The sequence below is a fragment of the Stenella coeruleoalba genome (genome assembly GCF_951394435.1).
Source record: "Stenella coeruleoalba genome assembly, chromosome: 2".
NCBI classification, from domain to species: domain Eukaryota; kingdom Metazoa; phylum Chordata; class Mammalia; order Artiodactyla; family Delphinidae; genus Stenella; species Stenella coeruleoalba.
In genome coordinates, this window is record NC_137147.1 from 130745722 (window position 1) to 130770551 (window position 24830).

At 51.8% G+C, this 24830-nt stretch overlaps 1 protein-coding gene across 1 annotated transcript; it reads right to left on the minus strand.

The window, feature by feature from the left end:
• Positions 1 to 5234: 5234 nt before the first annotated feature.
• CHRNB4 (cholinergic receptor nicotinic beta 4 subunit) lies at positions 5235 to 23449 on the minus strand (the record flags this gene model as incomplete). Its single annotated transcript, XM_079913874.1, has 6 exons — positions 5235 to 5619; positions 9027 to 10014; positions 11090 to 11199; positions 11303 to 11347; positions 18938 to 19086; positions 23395 to 23449. The coding sequence occupies 6 exons, from the start codon at positions 23447 to 23449 to the stop codon at positions 5479 to 5481; spliced, it is 1488 nt and encodes a 495-aa protein (XP_079770000.1). The 3' UTR covers positions 5235 to 5478.
• Between the last annotated feature and the right edge of the window lie 1381 nt (positions 23450 to 24830).

The window sequence follows — 24830 nt, forward strand, 5'->3', positions numbered from 1 at the left end:
ATCTGGGGAGGGGATGAGGGGAATCCTTTAAGTCCAACCCAACTTCTCCAGGGATTTTGACTGTCCCCTAACCCCCCCCCTCCAAATAAAGAAGGGGCCACATTCAGGAGCTCCGTGGGGAGTGTTCAGCGCTCTGAGTAGTGGGGGCCTCAGCACCGGAGGGGCAGGAACAGCGCTCTGAGTGCATGGTCACAACGTGGTCTCCCAACACACTTACCCTCCCAGCTGCAGGGACCGCCTGCAGCCCTGCCAAATCCCTCGTCCCCTGGTATCTACCACCCCTCCCAGGACACTCAAAAGCCTTTCTATCAGGGCCGGCTTCTCCCTAACAAGCTCCTCTTAGAGACCGGGCAGAAGGCGAAGGCGGGGAGGTGCCAGGAGTGCGGAGAGGCGAGGACAAGGAGGAGAGGCTGGCGCCCCTTAACGACTCCCCTCTACCCCAGGTGGCCTTGAGCAAATCTTGAGCCCTCTCTGGCCTCAGCTTCCCCAGATATTCGTAAAACGAGGAGGTGGGCGGGATGCAGACAGTGGAACCCGCGGCCTGGGCGCGTCAGTTCAGCACCCAGTGCGCCAAGCAGGACAATGGGCAGGGCCGAGACTCGAATCTGTAACGCTGGGCTGTGGAAGGAAGAGCCCCAGTGCGGGCCCTCCCCGCGCCTCCAGGGAGCGCACAAATCACTCTCAAGGAGGGGCCCGCCGAGGGGAAAACACGCACCCCCCACCTAACTCGCCGCCGGGCCGGAGCCAGTCCACGCGAGTTTCGGGTCCCCAGCCACGGCGCCCTTCTCCCCACCTCGCGCTGCGCTCCGGGCCGCATCCCCTTCGGACCCCGCTCGGGCTGGGCGCCCGTCCCTCCAGTCCCCCTCGCCCCGCGCGCGTACCTGGCAGCAGCAGCAGCAGCAGAAATAGCAGCAGCGGCGGCGGCGCCCAGGGAGGCAAGAGCTTCGCGACGCGGACTCCGCGCGGCTGGGCGCCCATGGCTGGTCTGCCCTCTGGCGAGAGGTTCCGCGCTGACCGAGCGGGCGGCGTGGGGCGGAGGGCAGACCGAGCAGAGCCGGACGGTCGGGAGCCGGCGGGACAGTGGCGGAGACAGACTCGCCTGGCCGGGCTCCAGGCGCTGCCCGCCCAGTCGGAGCGGGACCAGGGCGCGGCGTGCGGAGCCCCGGCTGCTCCAGCCCCACCCCCAATACCGGGCGCAGCCCCGCCCGCCGCCGTGGGGTTTCCGAGCCTCTGCGGGGGAGAGAGGTGCGCTAGCGTCCGACAACAGGGATGCGCTGGTCCTCTACTGCGCTGTGTTGGGCGGTCTCATCCCTCCCTCTGTGGTCGGTGTAGCCCACGGACGGCTCCGCGCCGGGCCAATCCAAGCAGGTACTGGCAAACCACGGGGAAGAATAGGGGTCGAATCTCTGTTCCTGGCTTCCTGGGTGGGTGCGAGTCTCTCCTTTCCCCGGGCTTGGGGACCACCGGGCTAGACGGACGGTCGCCGGCCTGCCTGAAAGGTTCTAACACATCCTTAAGACGAGGACTCAAGATTTTGACACTATTAAGTAATTGTTAAATATTTTAGGAGTGATAATGGTATTTGTGTTTTTAAGAGTCCTTAGGGTTACCGTGAAGAGGAGGGTTGGAGTCAGTTGAAACAATATCGGCCATTGAGTTGGTAATTGATGAGGCTAGATGAGAAACACCTGGAGGTTTGTTATTCTAGTCTACTGTCGAATATGTTGCAATATCTTGATAAAAAGTAAAACAAAAGAAAGAAAGAACCAAATTAAAAATAAGTCTTGGAGATGGAGCCATCAGAGAAAGCACTGCCCTTGCTGGCCCCTGCAGAACCTCCTCTGCCCACCGGCCCATCTGCGCCCTGGGTGCACCAGGATGGTTCTGTGACGGAGCAGACCGCCCTGGGGCCCCTTGGTCTCTCGGACCACCCCCCAGGAGTGGGGTGGGGTACCTGCAGGCTTCCTTGGAATTCCTCTATCACAGGACAGGTCAGTCACCTTTATTATTTCCAGAATGGGTCACCTACCCACATTAAAACCAAACAAAAGGAGACATTTTGCAGGATTCAGAAAATGTTTTTAAGAATTGGGACTTACTGTCAGGCCCCCATTTAGAGAATTTTCATTCTTCTGACAAGAATCCCTTTATCTGGAAAATATTGCAAATCACATATCCAACCAAGGACTTGTATCCAGAACATATAAAGAACCCTCAAAACTCAAAAGGAAGAATAGATGGGTATGAGTGATCTTATTGGGGTGATGTCAGTGTTCTAAAACTGGGTTATAGTGATAAACTTATTAAGCTCATTGAACTGTACACTTAAAATGTGTGAATTTTATGATATGTAAATTATACCTAGTTATTTTTAAGATCTCAGAAGTAAGAAAACTAAAACCCAGTTTTAAAAATGAGCAAAAGAGTTAAACAGACACTTGACCAAAAAAGGCAAAAAGCTCACGAAAAGATGTCCAACATTTGCTGCTAATGTTGCAGCAAAAATAGAAATGAGACTTCTGTTTTCTGATAAACGAGGAAAATAAGGAAACAATGAACAGGCTGGGGAAACAACATAAACAGGCCCGAAAGAGTTAATCAGTCGTGGTTATTCTTTAGCTGTTACTTCTAACAAACACTTGTAGCTAGACGTCCTTCACAAAGCTGATTACTCTCTGACTCCACATGAATTACCCTTTGCACCTGGCATTTCTTCTCCCGCTACACTCCCTTGTAGCACTCTTCATTTGGGACAGAAGGTCACTGGGCCGATAACTTCAGGGACACCAGACCAGGTTGTTGAGCCACCTGATGACAGCTTTGGCCATGAATTTGTAGAACAAAAGAAATGCAAGACCTTCATTACTTTGAGCTTTATCAGTTACCCCAGACCATGAGCCCCAGGCTATATAACCTTTCCCTATTCCCCAGGGAAGGGGGCACAGCTCTTGAGGCGCTAGCTTGCTGTGTTACCCCCTTTGCCAGGCAAAGATTAAAGTCATTTTTCTCGTTTCTCCAAAACTCTGTCTCCATATTTCTTTTTGGCATCGGTGCACAGAGAGCCAAGATTTTGGTATCACTAGCCATTAGGGAAAGCAAATTAAAACCAGGGTGATATACCACTTAACAGCCACTGGGTTGGCTAAAATAAAAAAATACTGTCAATACCAAGTGCAGATGAGGAAACAGAGCAACTGCATCTCTCATACTTTGCTGGTGGGAATGCAAAACAGTTTGGCTGCTCCAGAAAACAGGTTGACAGTTTCATATAAACATACTCTCCCCATATAACCCAGCAATCACATTACTATTTATCTAGAAAAATGAAAAGTTTTGTTCACACAAAATACTATAAGTGAAATGTTTATGGTAACGGTATTGATAATTGCCCCAAACTGGTAACAACCTAAATGTGCTTCAACAGCCGTATGATGGATGCAAAAGAACAAACTATTGGTACACTCTTCAACTTGGATGAATCTCAAAGGCATCATGCTGAGTGAACGAAGCCACTCTCCAGTGGTTCCATACTAACGTTGGTGCGTGCAGGATCTTTAATTGTGGCCCGTGGGATCTAGTTCCCTGACCAGGGATTGAACCTGGGCCCCCTGCTTTGGGAACATGGAGTCCTAACAGCTGGACCACCAGGGAAGTCCCCATTAGAGGTTATTCTTTTTTTTATATATAAATTTATTTATTTTGGGCTGTGTTGGGTCTCCATTGCTGCACGCAGGCTTTCTCTAGTTGCAGTGAGTGGGGTGTACTCTTCATTGTGGTGCACGGGCTTACCGTTGCAGTAGCTTCTCTTGTTGCGGAGCACGGGCTCTAGGCGGGTAGGCTTCAGTAATTGTGGCAAGCAGGCTCAGTAGTTGTGGATCACGGACATAGTTGCTCTGCGGCATATGGGATCTTCCCAGACCGGGCTTGAACCTGTGTCCCCTGCATTGGCAGGCAGATTCTTAACCACTGCACCACCAGGGAAGTCCCTAGAGGTTCTTCTTTTTTTTTTTTTTTTTGCGGTACGCGGGCCTCTCACTGTCGTGGCCTCTCCCGTTGCGGAGCACAGGCTCCGGACGCGCAGGCTCAGCGGCCATGGCTCACGAGCCCAGCGGCTCCGCGGCATGTGGGATCTTCCCGGACCGGGGCACGAACCCGTGTCCCCTGCATCGGCAGGCAGACTCTCAACCACTGCGCCACCAGGGAAGCCCTAGAGGGTATTCTTGAAGAGACTAAACTATAGTGATGGAGAAAAGCTCAGTGGTTGCCGGGGGTTAGGGGTGGAGGGACACGTGACCATAAAGGAGTAGCAGGTGGGAGCTGTTTTGGGTGATGAGTGACTCCTACATCCTGATTACATGACTCTATACATATGTTAAAATTAATAGAACAGTACCTAAAAAGTCAGTTTTATTGTATAATAATTTTTAAAATAGATTTTTTGAAAAGTCCTCCTCCATCGCACAAGTATTTTGAGTGCTTACGACTTGCCAGGCACTGTTCAAAAGGCAGTATGTAGGGGAAACCAATCAGAGCATGTGTGAGGGAGACACACCTGACCCAGCCGGGATAAAAAGCAGAACATGACCAGGGCCGCGGAGCATGGAGGAGAGAGCCATTCCTTTCAGGTGGGGAACAAGGGAAAGCTGCTGAGGGGAGGGGGAATCTGAGATTGAAGGAGGGATAGGAGCCATGTCTTCATTCAACAAACATTTATTGAGCACCTACTATGGGCCGAGCTCTGTCCTAGGCCCTGAGGATACCGCAGCGAACACGAAGGGCCAGGTCCCTGCTCTCACGGAGCTCACACTCTAGCGGATGAGAGTCTCGGGTACCGAGGGCTGCTGGAGGAAGGTGTCGGGGTAACGTGGCTGTGGGGAGAATGCTTTGGGATGAGTGACTGGGGAAGGCCCCTGGGGTAGGTGACATTGGACAAATGATGGATCGGAGCAGAGCCCTGAATGATGCAGCCATGGGAAGAGCTTACGAGACATCTGGGGAAGAAGGTTTGGGTAGAAAGTACAGCAAAGGCAGAGGCTCTAAGCTGGGAAGATCTTGAAGCATGTGAGGGACTAAAAGAAGGCCAGTGAACCTAGTGGACGAGGAGGAGTGCAGGGAGATGGAGTGAGAGGTAAGCCGGCATGCAGGTCAGATGCCTGGCACACTGTGGGTGCCGGTGCTACACGCATCTTTATCCCCAGTGCCTGCTGCAGGGAAGGAAGCCAAGCCGGAATTAAGGTGTCCAAGGACCCTCCTGCAGCGGGTTTCCTGGGGTTCCTCCAAGGCCTTCAGAGAGGACGGTCCAGGCCCCCCCATCCTTGCCCCTCCCATGACCATGGCTGTTTGATGGGGCTGATGGCTGACAGACTCATTTATTTAGGGCCTCATCAGCCGTGACCCAGAAGGAAGCAGCAGACTGTCCGTCTGGCCACTCACGTCATCTCACCCCACATCCTGGGGGCCTCAGACAGGCAGGGCAGCCTAGGGCCCTTCAGAAGGTGTGTGGGTCTGGAAGAGGGGAGGTAGGAAGAGCCCCACAGTGCCGAGCACACACACAACCACGAACACCCACAGGAACAGCCGGTCCACCACCATGGCCACATACTTCCAGTCCTCAATGACCTGTGGGCAGACAGAGGGGCCGGTTACAGGCACCGAGCGCGGAGGTCCTCCCTGCTTTCCCTCCTTCCCCAAGCTGGGGCCTCACTATCTGGCCAGGGACCCCATAGGCCACTTAGAACGTGGAGTGGTAAGTTCTGAGTCTGAGGCTGGTCTTTCAGCTGGGTACCTGGGTGCTTCTCGGGTCCTCAGTCCACCCCTACCCACCCTGCATGGCATCAGGGAGCCACTGGGAACCAGGCTGTATGGGAAGGTTAGGAATGGAAGGGGTTATTAACGCCACATATGTGATTCGAAACCAAACTGGATTATAAATAAGGGGAATGAAACCTGAGGATCACAAGGCCCCTGCTCTCCTTTTCACCCCAAGCCCCTGCCTGAGCTGGCTTTGCCCAAAGGAAGACTTGAGGTGCACCTAGCTGAGAGGGGGTTGGGCAATGGGACCCGCAGGACACCTGGAAATCCTGTTTAATTTGCTCAGTTCCATTAATGGCAGTGTCTGCTAGTTCCTGTAATTAAGACCCAGCCTCCTTCCACATCATCTGGGTTTCTCTCCACCTCCTTCCCCCATCTTCTCAGGCCCAGGTGTGGGGTATAGGATTGGCAGAAACATGGCTAGCCTCCTGAGACGCCACCACAGACGTGCCTGCCTCCTTGGCCTGGGGGAGATGCCCCCAGAGAGACCCAGCATTCTGGTCTCCCTTCCCCTCACCCGCTTGCACACCCCAGCCTGTCTGGATCCTTCTGCATGCGTACTTGTCCTGGTGGAGAATGGCTGCATCAGCAGAACTCAGCAGGGGCTCTGGAGCTGGAAATTCAGGCAGCAATGGGCAAGCGATGTCAGTGACCCAATTTGTCAGAGCCCTGGTCAGTGGTGTGCATCTCCCCTCCAGGATGATCCCTGCTCAACCAGCCCCACCAAACACACCCCCAGCCAAACACAGCTGCTGTCTGTTTCCTAGATGCAGCAGGCACCGCCCACTTTCCACACGGCACGCTTGGGTTTCTTTATGACAGCCCTAATTGCAAACAACCGTGTGTGTGTGTGTGTGCACGCGCGTGTGTGCGTGAGTGTGTGTACGCTCCTTTTCCCCTCTTTTTATATTTTTGTGCTATTTATAGTGACCAGTTAATCACCAGGGAGGGTGAAAGTGCTGAAGATGAGAAACAGCCCAGGCTGGCTTAGGGGCGGGCATGCTCTGGAAGGGAAGAAAGCCTCTTCTCTCCAGCTAGACATGAGAAAGTCGATCAACCAGTAAGGCCCCCATGTGTGTCAGTTCAGGGCAAGGCACTGCGAAGGGCAAGGAATGTTAATGACATCAGAAAGATCTGAGTATGGAGCTTGGCTCTGCTCTGTGCCAGCTGTGTGACCTTGGGCAAGTTAATGAGCCTCTCTGGGCCTAGATTTTTTTTCTATTGTAGAATCGGGATTCAAGTAAATGACACTTCACAGGTTCCTGGCAGAATTAGCAGTAACGTATGTCACTTCCTGGTAGAGTGCCTGATGTGTGGTTGGAGCTCAATGAACACTGGCAAATATAATAACTGTGGGCCCTGCCTGGCTCCTTCCCACAAAATGCTTTTAATTAATTGAGTTAGAAAGAGGCAGAGGCCTGTGAGTGTCTAGGGGGTGGTGAGACCTTTAGAAGAGAGAGCTCGGGATGCGGGTGGCTCAGCCAGGGCTGCAGGAGACCAGTTTCTCAACCTGCATATGCACAGGAACCAGCGGGGATCTGGTGAAAATGCAGCTGCTGGACCACCTCCCACAGAGATCCCAGCTCAGTCAGAACAGGTGGCCCCAAAGCTGTATTTTGAAAAGTTGCCCAAGTGGTTCCTAATTACCCAGGAGGGCCCCAGTCTGTATATTAATATTTGGGAGTCAATGAATTAGGTGATACTGAGCTACTGAATGGTTCTGAACTAAAGCAAGCATAACTAAATTAATTTTTTAGAAAGTGAAATCTGATAATCCTATAGAGCTGTGCTTCTCAAACTGGACAGAGCCTAGGAACCCCCTGGGGATCTGGTGAAAATGTAGCTGCTGAGCCAGCAGGTCTGGGGTGGGGCCTGAGATGCAGCATTTCTAAACAGCTCCCAGGTGAGACCGGTGCTGCTGGTCCAAGGACCACACTCTGAGGACAAGGGTGTAGAAGAACTTGTGTCCCATATTCCGCTTGTTAGCAATTCTTTCTTTTTTTCACAGTGTAATTTTGGAGCTTTTCCACCCTGCTCTTTTCTCTTGGCACTAAATAATGGAATCCCCGTGCTTTCCCTTGAGAATGTGGCTAGTGAAAAGGAATCACAGAAAGGTAAGAACAAGGCGATGCTCTCTTTTTCACGTGCAGCTGCTTGTTGTGGCGTAAAAACCTGTTCAAAGAATCTGATTTGATAAGGTGTTAGAATGCGAACATTCCCAAGAGTCTGAAATTTGTTCTCCAGCCCAGTCTGGAAATGTGTGTGAAAATGTCTAACCGTACCATCACGTTCTGTGTTTAGTTATAAAATTGTCCTTTGAAGCATTAACTTCAAAGGAATCAGTCAAGACACCTAAACTCTAGAGCTCACGGCTTTGCCCTGTGGAAGTAAACTTAACCTCTTTTTAGAAATCTGTAATTGTACTTGATAATTTATTATCCTGGTAGCAATAATATTTAAATGGATGGTTCTATACTCCTAAGAGTTATAAATGTTTGTATGGCTTCTTGGCAAGCCTGACAAGGATGGGAGCACATGCCCTTGGTGCCCTGGCCCACCTGCGTCCCTAAAGGCTGCAGAATTATTTTCCAGCCCACGGCAGCCTTCCACTATCTGCTTGCTTCTCCTCTCTTCTCTGCCCCAGGGCTTTCTCTAGCACCAAAACTGCTTGCTCCACAACCAGCTGGCAAAACCAGGAAGTGCAGGGGAGTTAATGCCCCCAAGGTTACTAGAGCCTTGGGGATGGGAGCTAATGGGCAAATACCCTCCTCCCTCCTGGGGGATGATTCTGAGAGTTGCTTCCATGCTTCCGGCTTCCGCAGAGGCTCTCTGACTGGACTGGCCTCCAGAGCCCATGGCAGTATCCTGCTCACTGATACCGACATTGGCTTTCCGCCTTTCCCTGTCTCACTTTCTCCACTTCCTCACTGTGCTTCCTGGGGATCACTTCTCAAAAAAACTCCCTCTGCCCAGGTGCTTACATCAGGCTCTGCTTTTGGGGAACCCACAACAAACCAAAAAGCATCACTTGTGCTTCCTTCCTATCCCTCGGTGCACGAAACTAGAATAAAACTCATTTCAGTCTTGGATCCCTTATTCAAACAAAGAGTTTGAGAACCCTTGTCTCATGAATTAACTTCAGGAAATGGGAAACTGACTATATTATCCCAGCCTCTTCCATTGGGCGGGTGTTGGGGGCTGGGCTAGCAACTTACACTCTGGTCCTGATCGTCACTCTTCATGTGCTGGGCAATGAAGCTGACACCCTCTAAAGCCTCCTGCACATCCTGCTTGAACCTCCCAGAAGACCTCAGCCGGAAATCCCTGGGGATACCCGCTGAGTCAGAGCCGGCCGGAGACTTGGGAGCTGCAGAGGCAGGGTTCACAAAGTACGTGGAGTTCCCGTAGAGGTTGGAGGAGCTGGTGGGGCCCATGGCCGAGGCGGTGGTGGCGGCCTTGGACTTGGTCAGGTGAGCCTGGCTGGGCTGGGGGGCCCTGGAGGGGCTGCTGTCAGGGCGCTTCATGAAAAGGAAAGTGGGCAGCTTGTGTAGGAAGCAGCGCTTGACCCAGGGCGCCATGGTGTGTGTGCTGGGTGAGCGGTGGTGCACGTTGAGCACACAGACGCTGGTGACGATGGAGAAGGTAACCAGCACCATGGTGAACATGAGGTATTTGCCGATGAGCGGCACGTCGAGGGAGGTGGGCGGCACGATCTTGGAGATGAGCAGCAGGAAGACGGTGAGCGCCAGCAGCACGGAGATGCACAGCGTCATCTTCTCGCCGCAGTCGGAGGGCAGGTAGAAGACGAGGATGGCCAGGGAGGTGATGAGCACGCAGGGGATGATGAGGTTGATGGTGTAGAAGAGCGGCTTGCGCTTGATGATGAAGTCGTAAGTCACGTCCACGTAGCTGGGGTCCTGCGGGTTCACCGTCCTTCGCCCAGGGAGGGCAACTATGTCCCATTCGCCACTGGGGGTGAAGTCATCCATGCTGGCCGTGGGTGACTTGAGGACCATGTCGATCTCTGTGTGGTCGTAGGTCCAAGAGCGGAACTTGAGGGTGCAGTTCTGCTGGTCAAAGGGGAAGTGCTTCACCTCGATCTTGCAGGCACTCTTGTAGATGGCAGGGGGCAGCCACATGATGCTGCCATTGGAGCGGACCACCACATTGGTATAGAGAGACACCTCGTAGGTACCGTCGGCACTGGGGGTGGGGACAGGGCATGGAGGAGAATATCATGAAATCCATAGATGATGCCTGGCTGTTCTTAGAACTCGCCAAAGAGCCCTGCAGGATTATTTCTCACTAATCACTCTTCCAAACCCCCATGCCCTCACTGGAAAGGCCTGCTTTACTTGGCAACTGCCTGGCGGCGAGAGCCCTGCCACGAAACAGCGTGAAGGCTTTACATAGATTTGCTCGTTTAAGCCTCACAACGGTCCAATGAGGTAGATATTATTATCATCCCCATTTTACAGATGGGAAAAACAAGGCTCAGAGAAGTTAGTTGTCCTCTTCAAGGTCAGAAAACTAGTAAGCAGTACAGCTAAGATTTGAAGTCAGGTCTTTCTGTCCTTAGATCACCTACTCCTAATCATTTCTCGCTTCTGCTGGTACAACTGCGACCTGGGAAGTCTCTTTATCCCTCTCCACCTACCTGAGATATTTATGCATATCAAGTCAGTGCTACCAACACCCAACATTGACAAAGCAACCGAAGGTCAGAAAGAGGACAGTATGGGGCTTCCCTGGTGGCGCAGTGGTTGAGAATCTGCCTGCCAATGCAGGGGACACGGGTTCGAGCCCTGGTCTGGGAAGATCCCACATGCCGCGGAGCAACTAGGCCCGTGAGCCACAACTACTGAGCCCGCGTGTCTGGAGCCTATGCTCCGCAACAAGAGAGGCTGCGATAGTGAGAGGCCCGCGCACCGCGATGAAGGGTGGCCCCCGCTTGCCACAACTAGAGAAAGCCCTCGCACAGAAACGAAGAGCCAAAAATAAATAAATAAATTAAAAAGCAAGTTTAGAAAGAAAGAGGACAGTATGGAGGACAGAAAGAGCACTGGACTTGGGGTCAGGATGGTGGCCCTGGTCCCAGCTGTGCCTGAGTGAGTCGCAAGGCCCTCCCCATCTCTGGCCTCCAATTCCCCATCTGTAACCGAGGGTGCTGGCTCTGCTCATCTCTAATTCCTCTTGCAGCCTGACCGCTTGGAAGTCGGGGTGAAGCACAGGGCTGGAGGCCTGGCCCTCACCACCTTGGCCAGCCCTGCCACTTAACTTGTTGTAAAGCACGATGTCAGGCAGCCAGATGCGCTTTGCGGGGATCCTCAGGATGTTCACACCCTCATAGCGGGAGCTGTTCCAGGCCAGGCGGTAGTCTGTCCATTCCTGAGCAGACAGGCAAGGCCCCGTCACTTGTAGGTCCCTCGCCGCCAAGGGGCAGCCCTGGAGAAAACGCCTCCTTGGGCTGGGGACCCTGCAGGGCACTTACCTGTTTCAGCCAGACATTGGTGGTCATGATCTGTTCTCGCTCATTCTGGGGAGGGAAATGAGGTTATCAGTTCACCTGTTAGGAGGTGATAGACCACACTTTATCAAGCAAAAGTCTCCGAGCTCCAGGGCCATGTGACCAACCACCAACTTAACATCCTCGGAGGGCTCAGACGTATTTCCCACCCGACATGCCTGCGACAAACCTCATGATCTTCACCCAGACCTGGGCCTCCACTGGCACTGCCATCTCAGTGAATGGCATCCCCCAGCCATACAATTCCACAAGCCAGAAACCTGGCAGTCGGCCCTGATCCCTTGCTCTCTGATCCATCAGTAAGTCCTGTAGGTTGTACCGCCTACATGAGTCTCAAATTTGTCTGCTTCTCCCCATCTCCTCTGCCACCATCATCTGTTACCTGGACTGTTGCAGTAGCCTCCCAACTGGCCTTCCTGCTCTGCCTTGGCCTGCCTTTAGTCTATTCTCTATAGAGCAATGTGGGTAATCCTTTTAAAATCTCAGCTCCTCAGACTACATCTCTCTGCTGAAACCCTCCACTCCCCTCCCATCTCATCTAAAGTGAAAGCCAAAGTTCTGCCCAGGGCCTACAAGGACATCCATGATCTGCCCCCTCCCCCACCTCCATCCCTATTAGCTCTAGTACCTCTTACCTCAACACTTTCCTGTTTGCTCATCCCACTTCGGCTATACGTGTCTCTTTGCTTCTGCCTTTGCACATGTTATTCTCTCTTCCTGGAAATCCACACAGCTGACTTCCTCACCTTCTTCAGGTCTTCCCTGACCTTTCTACATAAAATAGCACCCCGTTCCCCTCTCTCCCTGCTTCATTTTTCTTCTTTTTTTAAAATAATTAATTAATTAATTAATTAATTTTTTGGCTGCATTGGGTCTTCGTTGCTGTGCACAGGCTTTCTCTAGTTGTGGCGAGCAGGGGCTACTCTTGGTTGCAGCGTGCGGGATTCTCATTTTGGTGGCTTCTCTTTGTTGCAGAGCACAGGCTCTAGGCATGCGGGCTGCAGTAGTTGTGGCTCGCGGGCTCTAGAGCACAGGCTCAGTAGTTGTGGCACACGGGCTTAGTCGCTCCGCGGCATGTGGGATCTTCCTGGACCAGGGCTCGAACCCATGTCCTCTGCGTTGGCAGGCGGATTCTTAACCACTGCGTCACCCCTGCTTCATTTTTCTTTATAGCTCTTATCACCGCTGGCCACCTCTATTTGTGTATTATATGCCACCTCCTACTAGCATCTAAGTTCCTTGAGGGCAGACAGCACCTAGAAGGGTATCTGGGATGTATCAGATGTGAAATAAATATTTTCTGAAGAATATAAGAATCCTACCACAATAATCCAGGCCACCATAATTCATCTCTCACCTGAACCACTGCAAGGCCCTCCCCACTGGTCTATGACCACTCTGCACACATACCCCATACAGACACACATCTATTCTTCCTCTGCAGCCAGAAGAAACTTCCAAAGTTCCTGCCATTTCCCCCTTAATCCTATTTTTACTTAGGTCACTTCTGTGGCTTCCTTCACTTATAAAATAAAAATCCAGCTCCTTCACAGGGTCTGCAAGGTCTTGCCAACTTTCCTGGCTTCATTTCACCTTTATTCTATGCCCTTCCCCCGCCATCCGCCCTGGCCTTCTTTAGTTCTCCAAATGTGTCTTGTGCTCTCCATCTGTACCAATTTCCCTGCCTCCTCTTCACCAAGATAACTTCCAGCATCTTGATATCAGCTTGGGAATCACTTCCTTTAACTAGGTAATCATATCAGTAGAAAAAGGTTCAGTTGCCAGTCACAGAGAGCCAGAGTAACACTGCCTTAAATAAGTTTATTTCTATCTTGTAACAGTTTGGACGTACAGGCATACCTCGTTTTATTGTGCTTCACAGATACGGCATTTTTTCAAAATCAGAGTTTTGTGGCAACTCTGTGTGGAGCATCTATTGGCACCGTTTTTCCAACAGCACTTGCTTACTTCGTGCCTCTGTGTCACATTTTGGTAATTTTTGGAATATTTTAAACTTTTTCATTATTACTGTATTTGTTACAGTGATCTGTGATCAGTATCTTTGATGTTACTACTGCAAAATATTACAACTCACTGAAGGCTCAGATGATGGTTAGCATTTTTTAGCAATAAAGTGTTTTAAACTTAAGTTATGTACATTGTTTTTTAGACATAATGCTATTGCACACTGAATAGACTACAGCATAGTGTAAACATAGGTTTTATATGCACTGGGAAACCAAAAAAAATCATGTGACTTGCTTTATGGTGATATTCACTGTGTTGCGGTGGTCTGAAACCAAACCTGCAGTATCTCTGAGGTATACCTGTAATACGGTGGCTTTGCTCTACAAATTAGGGACCCAGGTTCCTTCCAGATTTCTTCTCTACCACGCCTAGAGTGTGGCTCTCATCTGCATGGTCCACAATGACTGCTGCAGCTCCAGTCATTACACCCACATTCCAGACTGTTGAGGGGTAGATGGGAAGAGGAAAGAGAGGATGCATGCCAATTGTCTCCCCCCAACCCCAAATGTCTTGTTTTAATTAGAGTATTTAGGCCATTTACATTCAGTGTAGTTCTGATAAATTTGGGTTTAAACCTACCATCTGTTTTCTGTTTATTCTCTTCTCTCTTTTCTTGCCTTATTTTGGATTAACGATTTTATTACCCATTTCTCCCGATATTAATGTGACTCTTCTTTAGGTAGTTACTCTGGAGTCTGCAATATGCATATACTTGACTTTTTAGCATCTAATATAAATTAGTTCTTTCATCACTTCCAGAACAAGGCAAGAACTTTAGAACATTTCAATTTTATCTACCCCCTCCTTACTTTTGGGTTATTGTCATGTATCTAATTCTACATATAATTAAAACCTTGCAAGATATTTTTTTCTGTTTTCTTATACTGTCAATATCAATTCAAATTCACCCATATATTTACCCTTTCTGTTGTGCTTCATTCTTTCCTACATTTCTATATTTCCATCTGGGATCATTTTCCGTATTGGGTCTTCTTGTATTAAATTCTTTCTCTCTCTCTCCTGAAAACATCTTTATTTCACCTTCCTTTTTTTTTTTAAATAAATAAATTTAGTTATTTATTTATGGCTGTGTTGGGTCTTCGTTGCTGTGCGCAGGCTTTCTCTAGTTGCAGTGAGTGGGGGCTACTCTTCGTTGTGGTGTGAGGGCTTCTCATTGTCGTGGCTTCTCTTGTTGTAGAGCACAGGCTCTAGGTGCACAGGCTTCAGTAGTTGTGGCACGTGGGCTCAGTAGTTGTGGCTTGCGGGCTCTAGAGCTCAGGCTCAGTAGTTGTGGCCCACAGGCTTAGTTGCTCCATGGCATGTGGGATCTTCCCAGGCCAGAGCTCGAACCCGTGTCCCTTGCATTGGTAGGCAGATTCTTAACCACTGTGCCACCAGGGAAGCCCTCACCTTCATTTTTTTTTTGTTTTTTTTGTTTTTTGTTTTTTGGTTTTTGTTTTTGCGGTATGTGGGCCTCTCACTGTTGTGGCTTCTCCCGTTGCAGAGCACAGGCTCTGGACGCGCAGGCTCAGTGGCCATGGCTCACGGGCCCAGCCGCTCCGCGGCATGTGGGATCTTCCAGGACCGGGGCACGAACCCTTGTCCCCTGCATCGGCAGGTGGACTCTCAACCACTGCGCCACCAGGGAAGCCCGTCACATTCATTTTTAATTATATTTTTACTGGTGGTATATTTCTAGGTTTGCAGTGTTTTCTTGCAGCACTTAAAAAATGTCATTCAATTTTCTGGCTTCCATTTTCAGCTGTTAGTTTTATTGTTGCTTCTGACTTTTGTTTCCCCCGACTGCTTTTAAGATTTTCTTTTTCTTTGGTTGCCAGGAGTTTGAGTATGATGTACCTGGGTATGATTTTCTTTGTATTTACCCCTCATAGGGTTCACAGAGCCTCTTGCATGTGTAGCTTAATGTCTTTAGTTAGTTTTGGAAAATTCTCAGTCAGTATCACTTCAACCTTTGCTTCTTATTTTTATTCCCATTCTTTCTGGAACTCCAAATACACATTAGACCTGACATTTTTATCCTGTATCATATTATCTTCTTTTCTGTATTTTCCTTTCTTTTTTCTATAATTTGTCTAGATATTTTCGTTTGACCTCTCTTCCTGTTCATTAACTTTCTCTTCTGCTATGACCAATCTGCTATTAAACCCATCTAATAAATTTTAACCTCCATCATTATAAGTTTCTTGAACATATTAATGCATCGCATTTTAAGAATGTTTATTTATTTTATTTATTTATTTGCAGTACGCGGGCCTCTCACTGTTGTGGCCTCTCCTGTTGCGGAGCACAGGCTCCGGATGCGCAGGCTCAGCGGCCATGGCTCATGGGCCCAGCTGCTCTGTGGCATGTGGGACCTTCCCAGACAAAATAGGGCTTCCCAGACACGGGCACAAACCCGTGTCCCCTGCATCAGCAGGCGGACTCTCAACCACTGCGCCACCAGGGAAGCCCTATTTTGTTTATTTTTAATAGTGGTAAAATACATATAAGTTTTACCATCTTAATGGTAGTTATTTAAAAGTCTAAGTCTGATGACACCAATATTTGAATCATTTGTGTGTCTGTTTCTCTTCTTTTCTCTCTTCGTTTTTTCTTATTTAGTCTTGTCTTATTGCCTGCCTAGTAAGTTTTTATCTGACTTTATCTGCCTCCAGGGACGACTGACTTTGGCTTTATGGCAGGCAGTTAGAGGAAGGACAGATCACCTTCATCTAGTCTGTGACTGAGCTGGTTCAAAGCAGGTTTTAGTTTTTGTGAGGGCTGGTCTGTTCTTGATTCATTTTGACTCTTAGTGATGCTCCTTGCAAGGTCCTCACCTCCTTAGTGGGGCTCCAATTCCAATTTGTGTCATCCTAGCCCTGTAAGAGTGCCAAGCATTCAGCTAGGCTTCCCAGCCTCTTAGCCACCACTCTGTACTCAGCTCCCTAGCCCCTTGGCTCTATACTGTTTACCAATCATCAAACAACAGGAAAAGCACCAGAAGCTATCAGGGTCACCTCCTGGATCCTGGTCCTTCAAGTCCTGGCTAAGCTCTCTAAGACCTTCAAACAGATTTGGGGTAGGACAGGCATTTTTGTCCCCCTTTTCTAATTGTTCTTGTGGAAAAGTTAATCTGCAACAAGATACTCTGTCATTACAGAAAGTTGAAAACCTTCATCTGTCTTAAAAAATAATTTTTTTAAAGTTGAGGTACAATTTACATACAGTGAAGTTGAGGTACAATTCACAGACAGTGAAATGCATAGATCTTAAGGGTACAGTTTGATCAGTTTTAACAATGCATTATTCAGGTAACCCACCTCCTTTCAAGGTATAGAACATTTCTGCCACCCAGAAAATTCTCTCCTTCTTTAGTCCAGTGCCTTAGTCCCCTTTACTCCCCCACAGCTGCCTTCCCAAAGGCAGTCCTGGCCTTCCCAAAGAGCTGCTTCTGAAGGCTTGCTGGCCTTACACAGCACAAACTCCCTGCCTGCTCCCTAGAAACGTCCATCTTTAAACTGGTTATGCCCATAACCCTTCCTCCTTGAAAACCAAACCCTGAAATACAAAAGGAAAAATAACCCCCCAAACCTCATATTTGTTCTGTACACAGCTTTCAGGGTTATGACAGCTCACAGTGCTACACTCATAGGCATGGGGCTGGAGGCTGTGTGCCCTCCTCCTTCTGGTAACTTCTGTTATCCCACAGGGACCACAGAGCAGATCTGGCAGGGGCAGCCTTAGCCTGGAAGTGTGGCTAGAGAGCTGCCTTCCTGTTCCCCCTCACCAGGGCAGCAGCTGCAAGGCTGCAGCTGGGCTCACTCCATTAAGCAAAAAGCCTTTGGCTGGACAATAACACTCAGACACCAGCCTGGGAGTGGCCTGGCTGGAAGCACTTATTCCTTCCAGTTGGCCTTCGGAGGGGAGAGGGACAGAGAGCACAGGCTTTTCACCCCTCCCCCATTCTTGGGCTGTGCTTCCTCCCAGGGGAGGAAGCCAGCCATTAATCTGGCCAAAGCCTTCAGTGAGGGCTGTAGGTTGGAGGGGCTGGGTTTGTGAGGGCTGAGTGTGCTAGAGAGAGAGGGTGGCAGTAAGGAGGCAGCCACCAGACCAGAGGAGGCTCAGCCGCATTGGTTGGCTTCCCAAGGCTCAGGAGGCGAGGCACGGTGGATTTCCAGTGTGCTGGCAAGGTCTCGGGAAAAGGAGTGGCCAGTCAGTGTGCAGGGCTGGGAGTCAGGCAATTTGGGATCTACTTCTGGCATCGCCAGAACTCCTGGACCAGGTCCTAGGTTGTTCATCTGATCTTTTTCCATATGCATAAATTAAGGAATTTGTCTAAACGTTGAGACCCCTGACTTGGCCTCTAAGTCATGATTCTTTCATTCCAGAAATGCCGTCTGTGCCTTTGCACGTGCTCTTCTCTTTGCTAGGGATATCCTGCCCACTTTGTGCACTCTAGTTTCCCAGTTTGGAGTCACCTGCCAATCCATATCCCAGAACCAGTTAAAATGCTTTGGCTTCAAGCATAGCTGGATGTTCCACAAAACATCCAACTACGAGCGGCTAAAACAATAAGGACATCTGTTATATCACATAAGAGAGCAGGCCAATCATTTCAGCGTTGGTTAATGCAGTAATTCAATGATGTCGGGATTCTAGGTTGTTGACAGTGATGTTAGGACTCTGATTCTCCTGTTTTTCCCCCACAATCATAAGATGGAGGCCATAGTTCCAAATATAAAACCTTCACATGACAATGTCTATGGCAGGAAATGGCAAATCTTTTCTTGGGTCCCTTTTTGAGTATAAGGAAAACTTTCCCAGAGATGCCCCGCCCTTTTAGGCAGCCCCTACATCCCAGTGCCAGGGCTACAACTCTTGCCTAAGCCTTAACTAATTATTGGCTGGAGGAATAGAATTACCATGGTTAGCTACGACTTAACCATACGTGGCAAGGAGGCCGGAGAAGGGCCCATGAAGTTCGTGAGTATCCAATATCAAGTCATAGTTTTATTAACAAAGAAGTTGTGAGGCAGGAATGTCCACTGGGTAGCCCGCCAATGGGCCTGCCATAGACAAGGTGGGCCTCCAACATGGCCATAAGCTTCTCCTCCTTCTACCCTATCATCTCCCCCAGTCTGCTCAACAGATGACCTCACATACCCCCTACCTACTGGGGGGAGATAGGAACTAGGTACAGAAACCGATGGGTACAGAGGCCCAGGTGTAGGGACAGGGCCAGAGGCAGCTGCTGCATCGGTCTAGCCAACTGAGGGTCTGGGTAAATGAGGGCGATCACTGCAGGTATGGAAATGAAGAATGGATTACAGAGTGCAAAAGTAGGGTTGTCAGGTCTTGATGTGTGGATGTGGGGCCTCGTAGGGAGTGCTGAGGAAGGTGCCTGAGGGAACCATGGCTCATTGCTAATCTTCCCTGTGGCCCTTTCCACATCCCCACGCACAGGTTTGGAGCCCTGCCCCTGGAAGCAGCTCTGAGGGGGGCATGCATATGAGGAGCACGTAGCATACTGTGTCCAGCCGTGGGGAAGGCGCAGCTGCCCCCTGTACCTACCACACTGATGAGCTGCGCCAGGGAGAGCTGCAGCTGGATGGAGATGAGCTCTGAGGAGCTGGTGGCTGGGCGGATCAGGTTGTTGTAGCGGGTTTTGTTCAGGAGGTCATCCATGAGCTTCTCCTCCGCGTTGGCCACGCGGCAGTCCCCTGGGAAAACACATAGTCAGATCTGCTGGGTCCTCATCCAGCTGATGGCAGTGAAAGGGAGAGCTGCGAGGGCCGGAGAGCACAAGTGCCCTCGGGGCCAGCTGGAGCAGCTAAGGGGCTGCCAGGCCTGCCTCTCCTTGGAGACTTCAAATTAAATCTACCCAAGACAGAGCTCAGCCCTCTCCTCCCACGCCCTACATCTTCCTCCTCCTGTTCCGTCTAGCAATGAATGGCACCCCACACTCTAGACATCTAGTCCAAAACCTGGGCATCTGTTTTGACCCTTTCCTTGGTTCATCCAAGGGGCCACCCAGTTCTGTCTATTCTACTTTCCAAATCTCTCAGTCTGTCCTCCCCTTTCCATCCCTCCTGGTCCTGGCTCACCACCCTGCCCCAGGCTCTTCCAGTAGCCTCCTTGCTGGTCTCCCCACCCCCACTCTGCCCCTGCCATCATGTCCCATTCAGTGCCAGAGTGGTCTTCCTGCAGCTACTGAACCAGAGCCCATCCCTGCCCGTAACCTCTCAGAGCTGTAGGCAGAATTCAAATCCAAACGTTCCGGCTTGGCATCCAAAGCCCCTTGGCACCAGCATTTCTTCCTCAACCTGATCTCTTCTTACCTCTCCACCTCTATGCCCAGGTACTGTATATTTTGGCCATATATACCGCTTTCCTTTCCCCATGTGGCCTTCATTGTCTCACTTCTAAATCTTCAAGCACACTCTTTCTTCTGCCAGGACAGCCCCCCGGCGACCAGCCGTCAAATATCTGAGAGTCTTTCTTGTGCCAGGCATTGTGTTATGCGCTGGGGGTAACAGCCAGCAAAAACCCTGGCTCCTGCCCTCAGGGAGCCTCCTGTGTAGTGGAGGAGAGAGATTATTCAAACGTGGGTTTGTGTGCAGAGCTGGGGAGATGGTGGTGCTTTCACTGAAAGAGCAAAGGCCTGGGCTAGGGGGAGTTTGCTGGGATCAGACTTGGCCCTACAGCGTTCAGGGTGTACCTTGAGACACCAAATGGAGGGGTCCAGCTGGCAGTTGGCTCCTGGTCTGGAGCTTAAAGGAGAGGTCTGGGCTCAGAACCATACCTGCGAGCCAGCAAACGCAGCCTCCCGCAAGGAGCCTGACCTGGCCGGGAGCCCCACTGAGCTCCCACAGCCCCAGATCTGCCCCTTTTCACAGCCCAGATCTCTTGCCATGTGGCGTTTGGGTCTTTGTCCCATCTCCCTCACACGTCTGGGAGTGAAGGGGAGGTTCAGGAACTCCATCGTTCACTCTGCTGACGTCAGGTAAGGGCAGTTTGGGGAGGGGCCTGGGAAAGAGGGAGCCTCAGAGGAAGGTCAAGGACACCTGAGCAGGAGACCCCAGGAACAGGGGAAGAGATGCAGGTGTGCAGAGCAAACAGTGTCGGGGGGCAGGCAAGGAAGTGGGTAAAGGATAAGGGAATAAGGGAGGCTGAGGAGGTGGGGTTGGGTCTGCCGGCTCACCAGGCCCAGGACTGGGATTACATCCTCCGCTGAGGGGCCAGTTCACTCTGTTTTACCAAATCCCACCCTCTGGATGCGGCCAGAGGGCCCAGAGTGTGAACTGCCTGACAGAGCAAGTCTGAGGTGGACTCCTGGGTGGGTGCTGGGCTGGACACGAGGCCACGGAGAGCAGCCACCACCCTGCCTGCTCCATGCACTTTCCAACTCATTGCCTATCTGGAGCAAATGCAGCATTTAGTGCCTGTGAAAGATGCTCCCAGGGCACCCGCTGCCCACTGTCCCTCCCCCAACCTGCCCCAGGCTGTCCAGAGGGGGTCCTGTGGATGCTTGGCCTACATACTGAGCCCTGCCTCTCATACCCTGGACCCCCTCCCAGAGGCCAGCCGCTTGAATCCCCTGGAAGCCAGTCTGTAGCCCCAGGTTATAGCTGGGTCTCTCCCATAGCCCCTCTTTATTATATATATTTGAGTTGACCCATCATTTCAGCAGGGTATGACTTGCCCAAGTCCATCAAGCATGTCTGGGACAGCTCGGGTCAGAATCTGAGGCTTCTGGTCCCCAGCCCTGCAGTGCTGGGGGAGGCTGGATCCCACGTCTCTGCAGCCCCAGGAGGCTGGTGTACCTAGGTTCCTGAGAGGCATGGGCTGCTCTACAGGCTGCGGGGGCTTCTGTTCCTGCTCCAAGCCCACCTGGGATGCTCAGGTTGCTCACCTTCGGGCCTGTCCTGCCTCTCAGTCATTCAGCTGGCCCCCAGGGACCCTCACCCATCTTGAGGACCAGTTGTGGGATCCAGAGAAAGAGGTTCCGAAAACCTTAGACCATTTAGCCCACTCTCTATTTCTTATCTGGGGAAACTGAGACCAAAGAGGGCGAGGAACTTACTCAAGGAGTCCCAGCAAGTCAGAGGCAGAGCCAGTTAGAGGCCCTCCCCTAACCCCTGTGTCTTCTTTCGCGCCCTTGCTAACTTCCCCGTAAGGAGCCTGTCCCTGCAGAAGCCATGTTGGTGTCCACAGCCAAGTGTGTACTCATGCCTGTGCCTGTGTTTGTACTTGTATACATGCATGGGGGGCAGAGGGGTTTCCAAACTATATTTGTTTAGGCTTTTCAGTCTACTGCTTTATGCCTGTGAGGCCTGCCGGGTTCAAAAGACAAGGAACAGGCCTCTCACCCCCAGATGACAGGGGTGGCCCAGAAGAGGTGGAAGCTTCTAGGGCACAGTTGGGGGTCACCTCCCAGCCCTGGGGCCGGCACAGTTACACAAAGAGGCCACCACTAGGGGTCAGTCATGACCCAGTGATTCTGAGAAGGAGTGGGCCCGCCCTGCCTCTGTCCAGGGCCTTGCCTTCCTTGGCCTTCTCTGGAAAAACTGCTCCCCACCAGTAAGGGGTTAACGAACAGCCTGAGAGGAAGCCATGGCTGGAATTCTAAAACGTGTGAGTGTGTGTACAGTCTGAAAAAGCAGGGCTAATGGTAAAAATCTATATTGGTAAAATGGAAAGGCAATACCTATTGGTTTGGAATACAAACCACAGAAAGTCAAGGGTCAGTGGAATCTTGGCAAGCGGGCATCTGAAAGGCAGCGTGACTTTCAGTGGCATATGTTTGTCCTTAACTGAGGAAGGGAACAAGAGATTTGTATTTATTAAAAGGCAGCTATGGATTCTTTTCAAAAAGTTGAGGTTATTACGTGTTACGAAAAGCTCACAATATATTATCAGTAGCTTCTCCAATCATGTGCAAGAATCACCTGGATACGGGTATAAATGCAGATTCCCAGGCTCCACTTCCGGAGATTCTGATCCTGTGAGCCTAGGATGGGGCCCTGGGGATGTGTAGTGGGTGTTTCTGATGCAGGTGGCCCCAGGACCGTCCTTAAGAAACACTGCAACTGACTCACATCTGAGTCCCTAAGTATGTAGTCAAGGCATATCATCCCCATAGAACAGATAGGGAAACTGAGGCCCAGAGAGGGTCACTGAGCAAGTGGTGACAGATCCAGGATGCACACATGGAGTGCAGACACCATCTTTGGTGAGATCTCCGCTTCCCTATAGGAACTTCATATGTCCCCCTACCCCTTACCTCCAACACCCCTGGTGGTGTGTCTCTGTCCAAGGAAGATATAGCCCTGGTCCTCTAGGCTGACTAGGGCTTGGAGGACAAGCTTGGGCTGGAGGGAAGGAGCTGAAAGAGTCCTTGGAACTCAGGTGGGGAGACTGAGGCCGGGAGCAGACAATCCTCACCATATCTGGACTCGCCTTGGAAGGGCTGACTGGATTTCCCTTCTGGGTGTCTGCAGGTTCCTGAGGGGCAGGCTCCACTTCCCCAGCCCCGCACTCAGCCAAGCTGGCTGCCCCGGCCGGCCAACCGCTAGGAGTGGGTGACCAGAGGCAGAGGTGCCATAAAAGTGTGTTTCTAGGAGATCCACCCCCAAACACACCTGGGCTGGCGAGTTGGGTAGCGCCACCCTCCACCCTCAGGCTAAGTTTCCCTATCTACAGTAGCGCTGGGATTAAGCAGAGCTGCCTGTCAGGCGGGTACCACTCAGCCCCGCTGCCCAGCCCAAAGGCGCTCCATATGGAGGGTGGCCCTGGCGGCCGCGCAGAGGACAGGCGGTCCCCACCCCAAACGTCGCAGACCCACTCATCCTGACCCGCCCCTGCTGCCGCGAGTGGGCTTAGCCCCGCCCACGCCCCCATTCGTCCCGGACAATCTCGGGCCACTCCCCTGGGTGCTCGACACCCTCCCTTCCTTCCCACCTGTGGCCAGTCCAGCCGGGCTCTGGCCGACCCAGGCGTCCCTCCCTCCTTCCCCGAAGAGAACTCACCTCGCCCACAAAGGGCAACCAGGGAGAAAAGGAGCAAGGGGAGCGGGCTTCTCATGACGGGCGGGGGCTGGAGAGGCAGCCGAGGCGAGTTCAGCGGTCGGACTACCCGGGCACCGGCGGCCGCGGGCAGGCGAGTGAGAGCCGGTGCCCACGGCCTCGGAGGTTTGAAGTCGTGGTGACGGCGGGCACTAGGACCCCGGGGAGAGCCCAGCCAAGCCCGCTTGGGGGTAGCAGCTGTGAGCTACGCCCACAAGGGGATGGGGCGGGGCAGAAGAGACCCCAGGGGCGGGGCCGGCACCAACCCGGCGGGACTGGCTCTTTTCGGCCAACTGCCTAGGGTCGACTCCCAGCGGCTGGCCTCTGCACTTCCCGACCTACTCCGGCCTCCAACTTTCCTTGAAGGGAGGTCGGCGGGACCGTGCATGCACCCTTTGTACAGCTGGGGAGACTGAGGCAGACGCTGGCTCGGGATCCCTCTACTGTTGGGGAAAGTGGTTGTACTCCAGCCGGGAGGTCCCTGGGCTTTGTCTGCCGTCAGGACCCAGGAGGTCTTTCAGAAAAAGATCTCAAGTCTATGCTCATGCGGTTTGCTGAAAAAAAGGAGCACTGCAGGGAGTGGGGAGTAAGCCAGCTGGAGTGGGGCGCAGCTATCTGCAGACATTGGGGAAAGGGCGCTTAGGAAAAGCGTGTGGAATTTGGGAGGGTGAAATAGCTCAGGGTCCCCTTACCTAGATTGGGTGACTGGGGAAGGGACAGGATGGAGCCAGAGTGGGCTGGCTGTGTCCTCCCCCTTGAGCCTTACAACCTGTGCTGACCCCAGGCAGCTCTGGTGACTCAAGGGAGCAAGCACCCCCTCCTCCAGCCAGGTGGTCCTGGGTAAGTGTCGGAATCAGTATCATTCCCTTGGGAGCTGGGGGACCTCACAGGCTAGGCATCAGTGCCAGGGCAGCCCTACTTTTGGACCTGGCCAGAAGTGGTGCCTCAATCCAGGATCCAAAAGAGCCTTTGGCATATTCCTGTAGCCCATGGCACTCCTCGCTCGCACTCCACCTCCCCACCCACCCCCTCCCCTGTCTGGGTTCCAACAGGCAAACCTAACGACTGGGACTTCCCTGGTGGCACAGTGGTTAGGAATCCGCCTGCCAATGCAGGGGACATGGGTTTGAGCCCTGGTCTGGGAAGATCCCACATGCTGCGGAGTAACAAACCCATGCGCCACAACTGCTGAGCCTGTGCTGTAGAGCCCATGAGCCACAATTACTGAAGCCTACGTACCCTAGAGCCCACACACTGCAACTACTGAGCCTGCGTGCTGCACCTACTGATGCCCGCGGGCCTAGAGCCCGTGCTCCACAACAAGATAAGCCACCACAATAAGAAGCCCGCGCACCGCAGCGAAGCGTAGCCCCTACTTGCGGCAACTAGAGAAAAGCCAG